At 42.8% G+C, this 16,432-nt stretch overlaps 1 protein-coding gene across 1 annotated transcript in view; it reads left to right on the top strand.

The window, feature by feature from the left end:
* Positions 1-1,446: 1,446 nt before the first annotated feature.
* Positions 1,447-16,432, top strand: part of gria1b (glutamate receptor, ionotropic, AMPA 1b) — a 130,379-nt gene continuing 115,393 nt past the window's right edge. Inside the window, exons 1-2 of the mRNA XM_064982395.1 lie at positions 1,447-1,667; positions 1,865-1,999. Of these exons, the coding sequence (XP_064838467.1) occupies positions 1,583-1,667; positions 1,865-1,999 (220 nt within the window). The 5' untranslated portion in view covers positions 1,447-1,582. The remainder of the gene's footprint in view (positions 1,668-1,864; positions 2,000-16,432) is intronic.

Raw genomic sequence — 16,432 nt, 5'->3', positions numbered from 1 at the left:
GTAAACACAACGAACGGGCTTCTACAGTCATGTCTGAGATCTAGAGAAAATAATTGGCCCACAGCTAGCGAGATTGATTCCAACAGTGTTTAAATTCCTCAGGTTTGTAATGCATTATGTCATTCTGCATTTAATAGATTCAGTGAATGCACAATGCATTCATCCTTTATTCATTGTCTGGTTTTCAACTGTTGAAAATCGGGAAGTTAGGGATTTAACGTTAGTCTATTTATGAGCTCGTGCTGTGGGGTTGCTATAGAATTGTGCAGTAGATGCACGTGACAATGTTGTTTTAAAATGTTGTTTTACTGCTAGCATGGTGACAGTATACACTCAGCACTGTGGATAAAAATATGTAAGAGATTAGTGTTAGTATTTGTTATGCAAGTAGGCCTATCACAAAGCCAGTAGCCCAGGGAATGTTTCTCCCATTTGCAAAAACCTATAGCGCCAATAAATATTCTGCTGTCCAAAAAGAGCAGTCTCTAAAAATCACTTCTGTGTCCGTGTCTCTCTCCTGATCCAAAGTCATAAGACTCCAGACACGAGAACAGGGGTAGGGGCCAAACGAGGTAGTAATGAGGCTATTATCAGGCCAACACGTCGTCTGTTATGGCGTTCATTCATTTCCGATGTCCTGGATTAGAGCGCGCGCAAAGAGTTGATCTCGGGTCGGCTGCATATTAAGACAAAGCCGCATTCTTGTTGTCTGAGTTCTGATGTATAGGCAGAATTTAAACGCTGTGCCGTATATATGTTATTATGTGACAGAGCAGTTGTGAGGGTCAGGCCGAAATACTGTATCTTTCAAGAGATGTATGACTGTAAAATACCGCATGTTAAAATACTCCGTATTTATTATCTTACTGTCGGTCTACACCTTGATGTCCGTCGCAAAACAGCCTCATTAGGCTATACATTTGTGTTCTGTAACCTGATAATACCATATGTATGTGTCATAAAATAGTTAACTATATGTGTCATTGTTTTCACGATACTTGTGTACATACGATGTAATGAACTAGTTAACTATATGTGTCATTATTTTCATTATACTTGTCTACATAAAATGTAATTAACTGGTCGATTTAGGTTGCCATTTGCGACCAATCATAGACCGGTAATGAGCTGCTTGCACAATCATTATGCCATGAACGTCTTGGCAACCCCACTACTGGTTTATTAACAGTCTGGGCAAGGGATTTGGGCATTCCCAGTTCTGTAACGATTTATCTAAGCGTAATTATCATACGATACTGTGTGAATACGGTGACAGAATGTTCAGAAAACCACCACGAGCTCCCATTTAATGCTGACATAATCGAAGCTCCGCAGTTTATATCTAAAGTAGGTAGGGCTCCGTCTGCTTGTGTATTGACACCGTCATTATCTTTAGCTCTGCGCGCACCGCAGACAGCGAGAGAGAGTGCGCCAGGCTAGGGAGAGAGCGGTTGTGACTCAAGCTCTGCGAATTCAGTTAGTCTACTACAACTATGAATGCATTGTGAGTGGCTTGTGGGCAACAGTAGAAGACATTTATTTGGCATTTGTTTCTTTTTTCGTCGCCAATGCAAAAGGAAATATGCAGCGACGACTTACCTTGGTCTTTGTTAGTTTTTGTGTTGGGTTTTGCGCTGGTTCAAGTTTCCCAAGTAATATAAATATAGGTGAGTATTATCAACACGCAATGCTTATTATATCACTACTGCGTCCTGTCGGTTTGACATCTAAACTGCTGCGTAATTCCAAAGTTGCAAGACAGTCCCCATTCGTCTTATTTTGTAAGAGGCTACGTTAAAATATTCGTTGTTTTATGACAGTTGATGTGAACCCTTTTCAATGATGGCCTTTGTCTTGCACACAGGGGGATTGTTCCCAAACGGCTCCCACGAATATGAGGTTTTTCGGTTTGCACTCTCTCATCACCAGGATATCCCCAAACTGGTACCACAAGTGGACATGGTCGACACAGCAAGCAGCTTTGCTATGACATATGCATGTGAGTTTAGCCTTTATCTCCCTTAATGAACAGCACATGTACAGATGCCATATCTTAATTTGATCATCCTGTTGTTGCAGGAATTTTCCTGCATAGCAGGAAACCCAAACGTGTACTGTTTTGGAGGTTAAACAAAGTTAGAAGCCTTTTGCATAATCATTTCCAATTTCAAATTTCAGACTTGATTTGGCCAAACCCCTATGGAAAAATGTCCATTAATTACAATCTACATAACAATTCACATTAACTGTTGCTGCGGGATTGTTTTCCTGTTGTGTGAAACTGGCTCAAATTAAGATATGGCATCTGTCATTTTTTAAATGTGTATTTATTAGGGATCCCTACCAGCTACTCTTCCTGGGGTCCAAACATATTGAGGCACTTACATCACACGTAAAACCCAAAATAAAAGAGTACAGTACATCATATAACATTATTACATCACTACATATCTACAATACAACATGTATAATACCACCACACAACGATATTACAATGAATGTGTGTGTAGAGTGTGTGTGCTAGCGTGCGTATGCGTTTGTGTCTCTTCATAGTCCTTGTTGTTCCATAAGTTGTAGTTTAAATACATTTTTTTATCAGATTTTACTGCTTTCATGAGTTAATTGATGTGAAATAGAGTTTGTAGTCATGGCTCTGTGTAGTACTGTGCGTTTTCCAGAGTCTGTTCTGGACTTGGGGATTGTGAAGAGACCCCTTGTGGCATGTGTCGTGGGGGTATGCATGGGTGTCTGAGCTGTGTGCTAGACGCCTCTATGTTTTTCAACATGTCAGTGCCTCTCACAAAGACAAGTAGTGATGCAGTCAATCTCTCCTCTACTTTGAGCCAGGAGATATTGACATGCATGTCATCGATGTTAGCTCTCTGTGTACACTTAAGGGCTAGCCGTGCTGCTCTTTTCTGGGACAACTGTAATTTGCCAAAGTCCCTCTGTGGCACTTGACCATATAACTGGTCAGTAGTCCACGTGCAACAGAACTAGGTCTTATAGGACTTGTTTTGTTGATAGAGATGTCACTCTCCCCATCTTAGCTACTGTTGCATCAATATGTTTAGACCATGTCAGTTTATTTAACTAGGCAAGTCAGTTAAAAGCAAATCCTTACAATGACGGCCTAGGAACAGTGGGTTATCTGCCTTGTTCAGGGGCAGAACAAGAGACTTTTACCTTGTCAGCTCGGAGGATTTGATCTAGCAACCTTTTGGTTACTCAACCCAACACTCTTAGCACTAGGCTACCTGCCGCCCAAATCCAGGGTTACTCCTAGCAGTTTAGTCTCCTCAACTTCCTCAATTTACACAATATTCATGACAAGATTTAGTTGAGATTTAGGGTTTAGTGAATGGTTTGTTCTTTGTAATTGACTAACTGACTACAGTGCTTTGTAATTGACTAACTGACTACAGTGCTTTGTAATTGACTAACTGACTACAGTGCTTTGTAATTGACTAACTGACTACAGTGCTTTGTAATTGACTAACTGACTGCAGTGCTTTGTAATTGACTAACTGCCTGCAGTGCTTTGTAATTGACTAACTGACTACCATGCTTTGTAATTGACTAACTGACTGCAGTGCTTTGTAATTGACTAACTGACTGCAGTGCTTTGTAATTGACTAACTGACTGCAGTGCTTTGTAATTGACTAACTGACTACAGTGCTTTGTAATTGACTAACTGACTGCAGTGCTTTGTAATTGACTAAATGACTGCAGTGCTTTGTAATTGACTAACTGACTGCAGTGCTTTGTAATTGACTAACTGACTACAGTGCTTTGTCATTGACTAACTGACTGCAGTGCTTTGTAATTGACTAACTGACTACCGTGCTTTGTAATTGACTAACTGACTGCAGTGCTTTGTAATTGTAGTGCTTTGTAATTGACTAACTGACTGCAGTGCTTTGTAATTGACTAACTAACTGACTGCAGTGCTTTGTAATTGACTAACTGACTGCAGTGCTTTGTAATTGACTAACTGACTACCATGCTTTGTAATTGACTAACTGACTACAGTGCTTTGTAATTGACTAACTGACTGCAGTGCTTTGTAATTGACTAACTGAACTTTGTAATTGACTAACTGACAGTGCTTTGTAATTGACTAACTGACTGCAGTGCTTTGTAATTGACTAACTGACTGCAGTGCTTTGTAATTGACTAACTGACTGCAGTGCTTTGTAATTGACTAACTGACTGCAGTGCTTTTTAATTGACTAACTGACTGCAGTGCTTTGTAATTGACTAACTGACTGCAGTGCTTTGTAATTGACTAACTGACTGCAGTGCTTTGTAATTCCACTGAACCGTGTTTTCACTTTGATGACAGTTAGTGTTCGAGGTGTTCAAATGTCTCCATTGCATTAACACCTGTTGCTTTAAATTTTAAAGGATCCTGTCTAGGCACTCATTTGAAAAGATCCTGTCTAGGCACTCATTTGAAAGGATCCTGTCTAGGCACTCATTTGAAAGGATCCTGTCTAGGCATTCATTTGAAAGGATCCTGTCTAGGCACTCATTTTAAAGGATCCAGTCTAGGCACTCATTTGAAATAGATCCTGTTTAGGCACTCATTTGAAATAGATCCTGTTTAGGCACTCATTTGAATAGATCCTGTCTAGGCACTCATTTGAAATAGATCCTGTTTAGGCACTCATTTGAAATAGATCCTGTTTAGGCACTCATTTGAAATAGATCCTGTTTAGGCACTCATTTGAAATAGATCCTGTTTAGGCACTCATTTGAAATAGATCCTGTTTAGGCACTCATTTGAAATAGATCCTGTCTAGGCACTCATTTGAAATAGATCCTGTTTAGGCACTCATTTGAAATAGATCCTGTTTAGGCACTCATTTCCACGAATCTGCAGTTTTCTAAAAGAGTAGAACATTTTAAGGCACCATCTGTTGGCCTCATGCAGTTACTTTTTTGACTTTCATGTCGTCTATAAGTTAGCGCTTTCCGAATCGCATCCCAGTTGGGCAATATTGGGTATTTTAGGAACCCCAAAAAAACACGACGGAGAGATATTATTTGATTGATCATAGCAGTCATGAAACGCGCGAATCAACAGGGAGAGTTGAGCTGTATCAGCGTCATTCTGTGGAGATTATGTGAAATAGCACATTTAGGGAACCATAATTATGCCAATATGAAGATTATCTGAAAAACTTGACATATCAAATTGACTACATTTCCTATGTGTCTCAATTGAGTAACATAGAATAAACTCATTTCAGGCACTCCCTGTGTTCCCGCAAGCTTCCAATAATTGTAACCTTGCAATGAGAAAGTGGAAGATGGAATGTGGGAGGAAACATTAAAATTGCGCACAGACAGCAAACCCAACGGTACGGACATTTTTCGGTGGACAGGTGAAAGAGGCAGCTTGCAGCAAACCCACGGTACGGACATTTTCGGTGGACAGGTGAAGAGGCAGCTTGAAGACTTGGTCTTCTGATCCTGGGTCCTCACCTCTCATCTCCTGGAGATATTATGTTATGATTGGATGAGTTTTAGGACTTGCTTTAGACACAGTGACCAGTCAGTATTGATTTGGTTTTTGAATGTATCCTGATTGGCTGTTCTCTCTCTCTCTCTTAGGAAATTCACTTTTGTGCAACCTACATAGAGTTAAGGAAACTTTAAGGGAAAAGATGAGGGGGAAATTAACTTAAGGTATTTTTTGCAAACAGACCCTGGGCTCTTATTAAAATAGATCAGTGATTCAGTGTTGTTTCTGCCAATGCCTCCTCATTCTAGACATTAGTGTGAGCCGACATCAGGATTTGCATTAGGAAGGACTAGCAGCGTTTCATCAGTTGATTTAAAAAAAGACGCAGACAATCTGGAAATTACCTTAGCTATTCAGTGTTTTTTTTTCAGACAACTCAATGGATCGTAGTCATGAGCAACATCATACTTCCTTGGCTGTATCAGACAGGGGGGAAACCTATTCAAAGATTTCACAGACTCGTCACTCCATTGATATAGACGTTATCAGCACGACTGACTCCCATTGTGACTGTGCTGCCATGGGCATTCTGACTGTGCTGCCATGGGCATTCTGACTGTGCTGCCCCAGGCATTGTGACTGTGCTGCTACTGGCATTGTGACTGTGGTGCCACGGGCATTCTGACTGTGCTGCCACGGGCATTCTGACTGTGCTGCCCCGGGCATTCTGACTGTGCTGCCCCGGGCATTGTGACTGTGCTGCCACTGGCATTCTGACTGTGCTGCCACGGGCATTCTGACTGTGCTGCCACGGGCATTCTGACTGTGCTGCCCCGGGCATTGTGACTGTGCTGCCACTGGCATTGTGACTGTGCTGCCACTGGCATTGTGACTGTGCTACCAAGGCATTGTGACTGTGCTGCCCCAGGCATTCTGACTGTGCTGCCCCAGGCATTGTGACTGTGCTGCCACGGGCATTCTGACTGTGCTGCCCCAGGCATTGTGACTGTGCTCCCATGGGCATTGTGACTGTGCTGCCCCAGGCATTGTGACTGTGCTGCCACTGGCATTGTGACTGTGCTGCCCCAGGCATTGTGACTGTGCTGCCCCAGGCATTGTGACTGTGCTGCCCCAGGCATTGTGACTGTGCTGCCCCAGGCATTGTGACTGTGCTGCCCCAGGCATTGTGACTGTGCTGCCCCAGGCATTGTGACTGTGCTGCCCCAGGCATTGTGACTGTGCTGCCCCAGGCATTGTGACTGTGCTGCCCCAGGCATTCTCAATGGGGGCCAATGATGATTTTGTCTTAAGAACACTAAAGTGGCTTGGCAATACAATTATATTTCTAAAGTAAGCAAATCATTCACAAGAACCCCCCCCTCTTTTGTTTTGTTGTTGTCATCAGTAAGATATTGTCATATTTACTTTAGACAGATGGCTATGTTACTATAATATAGCAACCATCATCATTTAAAACAACTAATTGAGTTGCCCAGGGCGAGTGGGAGGAATGACGAGCCATATTAACAGTTACAATAATAATAATAAATTATATATAGTAGAACAATAACAACATCCAATGAATATATTAGGACCATTAACTAGGCTACCAAGGACTCAAGAGACACCATTGGATGTCTACCAAGTTGAAGGATTCATGTATATGAGGTTATTCGTGGCTAATGTGTCTGCATGCGTCACACACACACACACACACACACACACACACACACACACACACACACACACACACACACACACACACACACACACACACACACACACACACACACACACACAGCCGTCCACATCCAGGGTCTCAGAAAATGCAGACACAGCTTCCTGCTTCTCCCAGGCAGCACAGCATCACTCACCTGGTAGAGAGCACCGAGACACATGGCACATTCAGTTAGTGGACAATGGACAGTTTCTTGTGCCACAAATGACCTGAGGTGTCCCACATAGCTACAAGTCGGTACCAATAATCCTTAAAGACTTTAATTTTAAATTTTACTAGGCAAGTCAGTTAAGAACAAATTCTTATTTTCAATGACGGCCTATGAACAGTGGGTTAACTGCCTGTTCAGGGGCAGAACGACAGATTTGTACCTCGTCAGCTCGGGGAATCGAACTTGCAACCTTTCAGTTACTAGTCCAACACTCTAACCACCCTGCTGCCTCTACACTCTAACCACTAGGCTACCTACCGCCTCTACACTCTAACCACTAGGCTACCCTGCCGCCCCTGCACTCTAACCACTAGGCTACCCCGCCGCCCCACTTAAACATTTCCATGTACACTTCATGGTTCCAGTGCAGACTTTCTAGCAACCTCCGATAAGGAGGTTGAAGCAGAGAGGAAGAGGTGACACGAGAGACGAAGCAAGAGGTTTTACTCTGCCCAAAATCTGGTTCACAAAAAAAAATAAGCCCACACAGTGAGTCATTTTTGCATGGAGGTCAATGAGCGAGTGTCAAATTTGGCCAACAAAAATGGAATTGCTAATTTTCTACGTGAGGCTTATTTGGTCGAAAAATAAGTTTTGTAATGCTTTGGTTGTTACGAATGCACTGATTTAAGTGGACACATGTAGCATTTCGGCAACCTTGAAATAAAAACTTTATATTGGAGTTTGTGGCTTTTGTCATACATTTACATTACATTTAAGTCATTTAGCAGATGCTCTTATCCAGAGCGACTTACAAATCATAGAGATAGATAGAAGACTCATCATGGATATAATCCACTTTAGCATGGACATTGCCAATAAGGGCTTCCTCCATTTAAAAGTAGTCAACTGGGTGGGGATTGTTATAAGTTGGGAGCAATCAGCCAATGAAGAAGAAGAACATTTACTACTTTAAAATGGAGATAGCCTCAATGGCACTGGCCATGCTGTCACAGATGCTATAATGGAGCTGTTGTTCACATGTATATCTGCCCTCTCATTGGCTAGAATGGTCCCACCTGAGCAGCAGTAAAATAACAATAACAAGTCTATATACAGGGGGTACCGGTACAGAGTCAATATGCAGGGGGCACCAGTTAGTTGAGGTAAGACTTACATGTAGAGAGGAGTAACAACAGAGAGTGGCAGTGGTGGAAAGAGGGGGGGTGGGGGCAATGCAAAAAGTCCGGGTTGCCATTTGATTAGGTGTTCAGGAGTCTAATGACTTGGGGGTAAAAACTGATGACTTGGTGTAGAAGCTGTTTAGAAGCCTCTTGGACCTAGACTTGGCGCTTTGGCGCTTTGCTTGAAGCCATAATGTCATGCTATGTATCCTGACATCAGGCCTTTAGAGGGCAGTGTTGGGGCTAACACTAAATAACTGCTGATAGTTACAGTGTATTCTAGTCCAGTGAAACCAAGTGCTGCTTGTCTCACTCTCATACAGAGAGAGGGAGAGGGAGAGAAAGGAAGGAAGGGAGAGAGGGAGAGGGAGGGAGGGAGAAAGGGAGGCAGAGAGAGAGAAAGGGAGGGAGGGAGGGAAATGGAGGGAGGGAGGGATAGAGAAATGTAGGGAGGGAGGGAGGGAGGGAGGGAGGGAGAAAGAGAAAGGGAGGCAGAGAGAGAGAAAGGGAGGGAGGGAGGGAAATGGAGGGAGGGAGGGATAGAGAAATGTAGGGAGGGAGGGAGGGAAATAGAGAGAAATGGAAGGAGAGAAGGAGAGGGAGGGAGGGAGGGCGAGGGGGAGGGATGGGGGAGAGAGAAATAGTGGGATGGAGGGAGGGAGGGAGGGAGGGAGGGAGGGAGGGAGGGAGGGAGGGAGGGAGGGAGGGAGGGAGGGAGGGAGGGAGAGAGAGAAATGGCGGGAGGGAGGGAGAGAGAGAGAGAGAGAGAGAGACATAGAGGGAGATTAGGGAGAGAGTGGCACAGCAGTTCAACAGGGACATGATTCTCTTTCTTGACAAACCCGACATTCCCCCAAGCCAATTTAAAGTTATATGTAATGCCATCTTACCCTTCTGCAATCACCCAGTTTGCTCCCTCATTTCTGTTTTAAGGGTGTCACATTTGACTGTTTATTCAAAAGACTGGTTTCGCTTTGTCAGCGAAGGTTTTAGAAAACTGTTTCAATGATTGAATGCAATACTGTAGTTCAGTAATCAATGTTGTCATTTCAAAGGCACAAACAGATAAAGATGGATAATGTCGCATGGAATATGGTTTAGTGCTGGAGTATTTTTTTGTGGAATTACACATTGTACTGGAAGATAATTCTCATTGAATGAAGACGTTTCCTAAGAAACAACTGACTGTGGTTTTAATGAGAATCTGGGCATGCACTCTTAATGTGTGCATCAGCTGGTGTTCTATCACTGGATTCACTGCTAAACAGACATGTCACTGTAGGTGTTCTATCACTGGATGAACTGCTAAACAGACATGTCACTGTAGGTGTTCTATCACTGGATGAACTGCTAAACAGACATGTCACTGTAGGTGTTCTATCACTGGATGAACTGCTAAACAGACATGTCACTGTAGGTGTTCTATCACTGGATGAACTGCTATACAGACATGTCACTGCTTGTGTTCTATCACTGGATGAACTGCGAAACAGACATGTCACTGTAGGTGTTCTATAACTGCACTGGATGAACTGCTATACAGACATGTCACTGTTGGTGTTTTATCACTGCACTGGATGTTCTTCTAAACAGACATGTCACTGTAGGTGTTCTATCACTGCACTGGATGTTCTGATAAACAGACATGTCACTGTTGGTGTTCTATCACCTGATGAACTGCTATACAGACATGTCACTGTTGGTGTTTTATCACTGGATGAACTGCTATACAGACATGTCACTGTTGGTGTTTTATCACTGGATGAACTGCTATACAGACATGTCACTGTTGGTGCTCTATCACTGCACTGGATGTTCTGCTATACATGTATGCCACTGTCGGTGTTCTATCACTGCACTGGATGTTCTGCTTTACAGACATGTCACTGTTGGTGTTTTATCACTGCACTGGATGTTCTGCTATACATGTATGCCACTGTCGGTGTTTTATTACTGCACTGGATGACCTGCTAAACAGACATGTCACTGTTGGTGTTTTATCACTGGATGAACTGCTAAACAGACATGTCACTGTAGGTGTTCTATCACTGGATGACCTGCTAAACAGACATGTCACTGTAGGTGTTCTATCACTGGATGAACTGCGAAACAGACATGTCACTGTAGGTGTTCTATCACTGCACTGGCTGTTCTGCTATACAGACATGTCACTGTTGGTGCTCTATCACTGCACTGGATGAATTGTATTACAGACATGTCACTGTTGGTGTTTTATCACTGGATGAGCTGCTATAAAAACATGTCACTGTTGGTGTTTTATCACTGGATGAACTGCTAAACAGACACGTCACTGTAGGTGTTCTATCACTGCACTTGCTGTTCTACTATACAGACATGTCACTGTTGGTGTTTTATCACTGCACTGGCTGAACTGCTAAACAGACATGTCACTGTAGGTTTTCTATCACTGGATGAACTGCGAAACAGACATGTCACTAAATGTTCTATCACTGCACTGGATGCTCTGCTAAACAGACATGTCACTGTAGGTGTTCTATCACTGGATGAACTACTAAACAGACATGTCACTAAGTGTTCTATCACTGCACTGGATGCTCTGCTAAACAGACATGTCACTGCTGGTGTTTTATCACTGGATGAACTGCTAAACAGACACGTCACTGTTGGTGTTCTATCACTGCGCTGGCTGTTCGGGTATACAGACATGCCACTGTTGGTGTTTTATCACTGCACTGGATGAACTTCTATACAGACATGTCACTGTTGGTGTTCTATCACTGGATGAACTGCTATACAGACATGCCACTGTTGGTGTTTTATCACTGCACTGGATGAACTGCTAAACAAACATGTCACTGTTGGTGTCTTATCACTGGATGAACTGCAAAACAGACATGTCACTCTTGGTGTTTTATCACTGCACTGGATGAACTGCTCAACAGACATGTTACTCTTGGTGTTTTAACGCTTGATGAACTGCTAAACAGACATGTCACTGTTGGTGTTCTATCACTGGATGAACTGCTAAACAGACACGTCACTGTTGGTGTTCTATCACTGCACTGGCTGTTCGGCTATACAGACATGTCACTGTAGGTGTTCTATCACTGGATGAACTGCTATACAGACATGTCACTGTTGGTGTTCTATCACTGGATGAACTGCTAAACAGACATGTCACTGTTGGTGTTCTATCACTGCACTGGCTGTTCGGCTATACAGACATGTCACTGTAGGTGTTCTATCACTGGAAGAACTGCTAAACAGACATGTCACTGTAGGTGTTCTATCACTGGATGAACTGCTATACAGACATGTCACTGCTTGTGTTCTATCACTGGATGAACTGCGAAACAGACATGTCACTGTAGGTGTTCTATAACTGCACTGGATGAACTGCTATACAGACATGCCACTGTTGGTGTTCTATCACTGCACTGGATGTTCTGATAAACAGACATGTCACTGTTGGTGTTCTATCACTGGATGAACTGCTATACAGACATGTCACTGTTGGTGTTTTATCACTGGATGAACTGCTAAACAGACACGTCACTGTTGGTGTTCTATCACTGGATGAACTGCTAAACAGACATGTCACTAGGTGTTTTATGACTGCACTGGATGAACTGCTAAACAGACATGTCACTGTTGGTGTTCTATCACTGGATGAACCTGCTAAACAGACATGTCACTGTAGGTGTTTCATCACTGCACTGGATGAACTGCTAAACAGACATGTCACTGTAGGTGTTCTATCACTGGATGAACTGCTAAACAGACATGTCACTGTAGGTGTTCTATCACTAAATGAACTGCTAAACAGACATGTCACTATTGGTGCTCTATCACTGCACTGGATGTTCTGCTATACATGTATGCCACTGTCGGTGTTCTATCACTGCACTGGATGTTCTGCTTTACAGACATGTCACTGTTGGTGTTTTATCACTGCACTGGATGTTCTGCTATACATGTATGCCACTGTCGGTGTTTTATTACTGCACTGGATGAACTGCTAAACAGACATGTCACTGTTGGTGTTTTATCACTGGATGAACTGCTAAACAGACATGTCACTGTAGGTGTTCTATCACTGGATGAACTGCGAAACAGACATGTCACTGTAGGTGTTCTATGACTGCACTGGCTGTTCTGCTATACAGACATGTCACTGTTGGTGCTCTATCACTGCACTGGATGAATTGTATTACAGACATGTCACTGTTGGTGTTTTATCACTGGATGAGCTGCTATAAAAACATGTCACTGTTGGTGTTTTATCACTGGATGAACTGCTAAACAGACACGTCACTGTAGGTGTTCTATCACTGCACTTGCTGTTCTACTATACAGACATGTCACTGTTGGTGTTTTATCACTGCACTGGCTGAACTGCTAAACAGACATGTCACTGTAGGTTTTCTATCACTGGATGAACTGCGAAACAGACATGTCACTAAGTGTTCTATCACTGCACTGGATGCTCTGCTAAACAGGCATGTCACTGTAGGTGTTCTATCACTGGATGAACTACTAAACAGACATGTCACTAAGTGTTCTATCACTGCACTGGATGCTCTGCTAAACAGACATGTCACTGCTGGTGTTTTATCACTGGATGAACTGCTAAACAGACACGTCACTGTTGGTGTTCTATCACTGCGCTGGCTGTTCGGGTATACAGACATGCCACTGTTGGTGTTTTATCACTGCACTGGATGAACTTCTATACAGACATGTCACTGTTGGTGTTCTATCACTGGATGAACTGCTATACAGACATGCCACTGTTGGTGTTTTATCACTGCACTGGATGAACTGCTAAACAAACATGTCACTGTTGGTGTCTTATCACTGGATGAACTGCAAAACAGACATGTCACTCTTGGTGTTTTATCACTGCACTGGATGAACTGCTCAACAGACATGTTACTCTTGGTGTTTTTAACGCTTGATGAACTGCTAAACAGACATGTCACTGTTGGTGTTCTATCACTGGATGAACTGCTAAACAGACATGTCACTGTTGGTGTTCTATCACTGCACTGGCTGTTCTGCTATACAGACATGTCACTGTAGGTGTTCTATCACTGGATGAACTGCTATACAGACATGTCACTGTTGGTGTTCTATCACTGGATGAACTGCTAAACAGACATGTCACTGTTGGTGTTCTATCACTGCACTGGCTGTTCGGCTATACAGACATGTCACTGTAGGTGTTCTATCACTGGATGAACTGCTAAACAGACATGTCACTGTAGGTGTTCTATCACTGGATGAACTGCTATACAGACATGTCACTGCTTGTGTTCTATCACTGGATGAACTGCGAAACAGACATGTCACTGTAGGTGTTCTATAACATCACTGGATGAACTGCTATACAGACATGCCACTGTTGGTGTTCTATCACTGCACTGGATGTTCTGATAAACAGACATGTCACTGTTGGTGTTCTATCACTGGATGAACTGCTATACAGACATGTCACTGTTGGTGTTTTATCACTGGATGAACTGCTAAACAGACACGTCACTGTTGGTGTTCTATCACTGGATGAACTGCTAAACAGACATGTCACTAGGTGTTTTATGACTGCACTGGATGAACTGCTAAACAGACATGTCACTGTTGGTGTTCTATCACTGGATGAACTGCTAAACAGACATGTCACTGTAGGTGTTTCATCACTGCACTGGATGAACTGCTAAACAGACATGTCACTGTAGGTGTTCTATCACTAAATGAACTGCTAAACAGACATGTCACTATTGGTGCTCTATCACTGCACTGGATGTTCTGCTATACATGTATGCCACTGTCGGTGTTCTATCACTGCACTGGATGTTCTGCTTTACAGACATGTCACTGTTGGTGTTTTATCACTGCACTGGATGTTCTGCTATACATGTATGCCACTGTCGGTGTTTTATTACTGCACTGGATGAACTGCTAAACAGACATGTCACTGTTGGTGTTTTATCACTGGATGAACTGCTAAACAGACATGTCACTGTAGGTGTTCTATCACTGGATGAACTGCGAAACAGACATGTCACTGTTGGTGCTCTATCACTGCACTGGATGAACTGTATTACAGACATGTCACTGTTGGTGTTTTATCATTGGATGAGCTGCTATACAAACATGTCACTGTTGGTGTTTTATCATTGGATGAACTGCTCAACAGACACGTCACTGTAGGTGTTCTATCACTGCACTTGCTGTTCTACTATACAGACATGTCACTGTTGGTGTTTTATCACTGCACTGGCTGAACTGCTAAACAGACATGTCACTGTAGGTTTTCTATCACTGGATGAACTGCGAAACAGACATGTCACTAAGTGTTCTATCACTGCACTGGATGCTCTGCTAAACAGACATGTCACTGTAGGTGTTCTATCACTGGATGAACTACTAAACAGACATGTCACTAAGTGTTCTATCACTGCACTGGATGCTCTGCTAAACAGACATGTCACTGCTGGTGTTTTATCACTGGATGAACTGCTAAACAGACACGTCACTGTTGGTGTTCTATCACTGCGCTGGCTGTTCGGGTATACAGACATGCCACTGTTGGTGTTTTATCACTGCACTGGATGAACTTCTATACAGACATGTCACTGTTTGTGTTCTATCACTGGATGAACTGCTATATAGACATGTCACTGTAGGTGTTCTATCACTGGATGAACTGCTAAACAAACATGTCACTGTTGCTGTCTTATCACTGGATGAACTGCAAAACAGACATGTCACTCTTGGTGTTTTATCACTGCACTGGCTGAACTGCTAAACAGACATGTCACTGTAGGTGTTCTATCACTGGATGAACTGCAAAACAGACATGTCAATCTAGGTGTTTTATCACTGCACTGGATGAACTGCTCAACAGACATGTTACTCTTGGTGTTTTAACGCTTGATGAACTGCTCAACAGACATGTCACTGTTGGTGTTCTATCACTGGATGAACTGCTAAACAGACATGTCACTCTAGGTGTTTTATCACTGCACTGGATGAACTGCTAAACAGACATGTCACTGTTGGTGTTCTATCACTTGATGAACTGCAAAACAGACATGTCACTGTTGGTGTTTTATCACTGGATGAACTGCAAAACAGACATGTCACTCTTGGTGTTTTATCACTGCACTGGCTGAACTGCTAAACAGACATGTCACTGTAGGTGTTCTATCACTGGATGAACTGCAAAACAGACATGTTACTGTATGTGTTCTATCACTGGATGAACCACTAAACAGACATGTCACTAAGTGTTCTATCACTGCACTGGATGTTCTGCTAAACAGACATGTCACTGCTGGTGTTTTATCACTGGATGAACTGCTATACAGACATGTCACTGTAGGTGTTCTATCACTGGATGAACTGCTATACAGACATGTCACTGTAGGTGTTCTATCACTGGATGAACTGCTATACAGACATGTCACTGTAGGTGTTCTATCACTGCACTGGATGTTCTGCTAAACAGACATGTTACTGTTGGTGTTTTATCACTGGATAAACTGCTAAACAGACATGTCACTGTAGGTGTTCTATCACTGCACTGGATGTTCTGCTATACATATATGCCACTGCCGGTGTTGTATCAATGCACTGGATGAACTGCAACACAGACATGTCACTCTTGGTGTTTTAACACAGGATGAACTGCTAAACAGACATGTCACTGTTGGTGTTTTATCACGAGATTAACTGCTAAACAGACATGTCACTCTAGGTGTTTCATCACTGTACTGGTTGAACTGCTAAACAGACATGTTGCTATAGGTGTTCTATCACTGGATGAACTGCTAAACAGACATGTCAGTGTCGGTGTTCTATCACTGGGTGAACTGCTAAACAGACATGTCACTAGGTGTTTTAT

Source organism: Oncorhynchus masou, chromosome 12 (assembly GCF_036934945.1).
Source record: "Oncorhynchus masou masou isolate Uvic2021 chromosome 12, UVic_Omas_1.1, whole genome shotgun sequence".
Classification (NCBI taxonomy): domain Eukaryota; kingdom Metazoa; phylum Chordata; class Actinopteri; order Salmoniformes; family Salmonidae; genus Oncorhynchus; species Oncorhynchus masou.
This window is presented reverse-complemented; position numbering and strand designations above follow the sequence as displayed.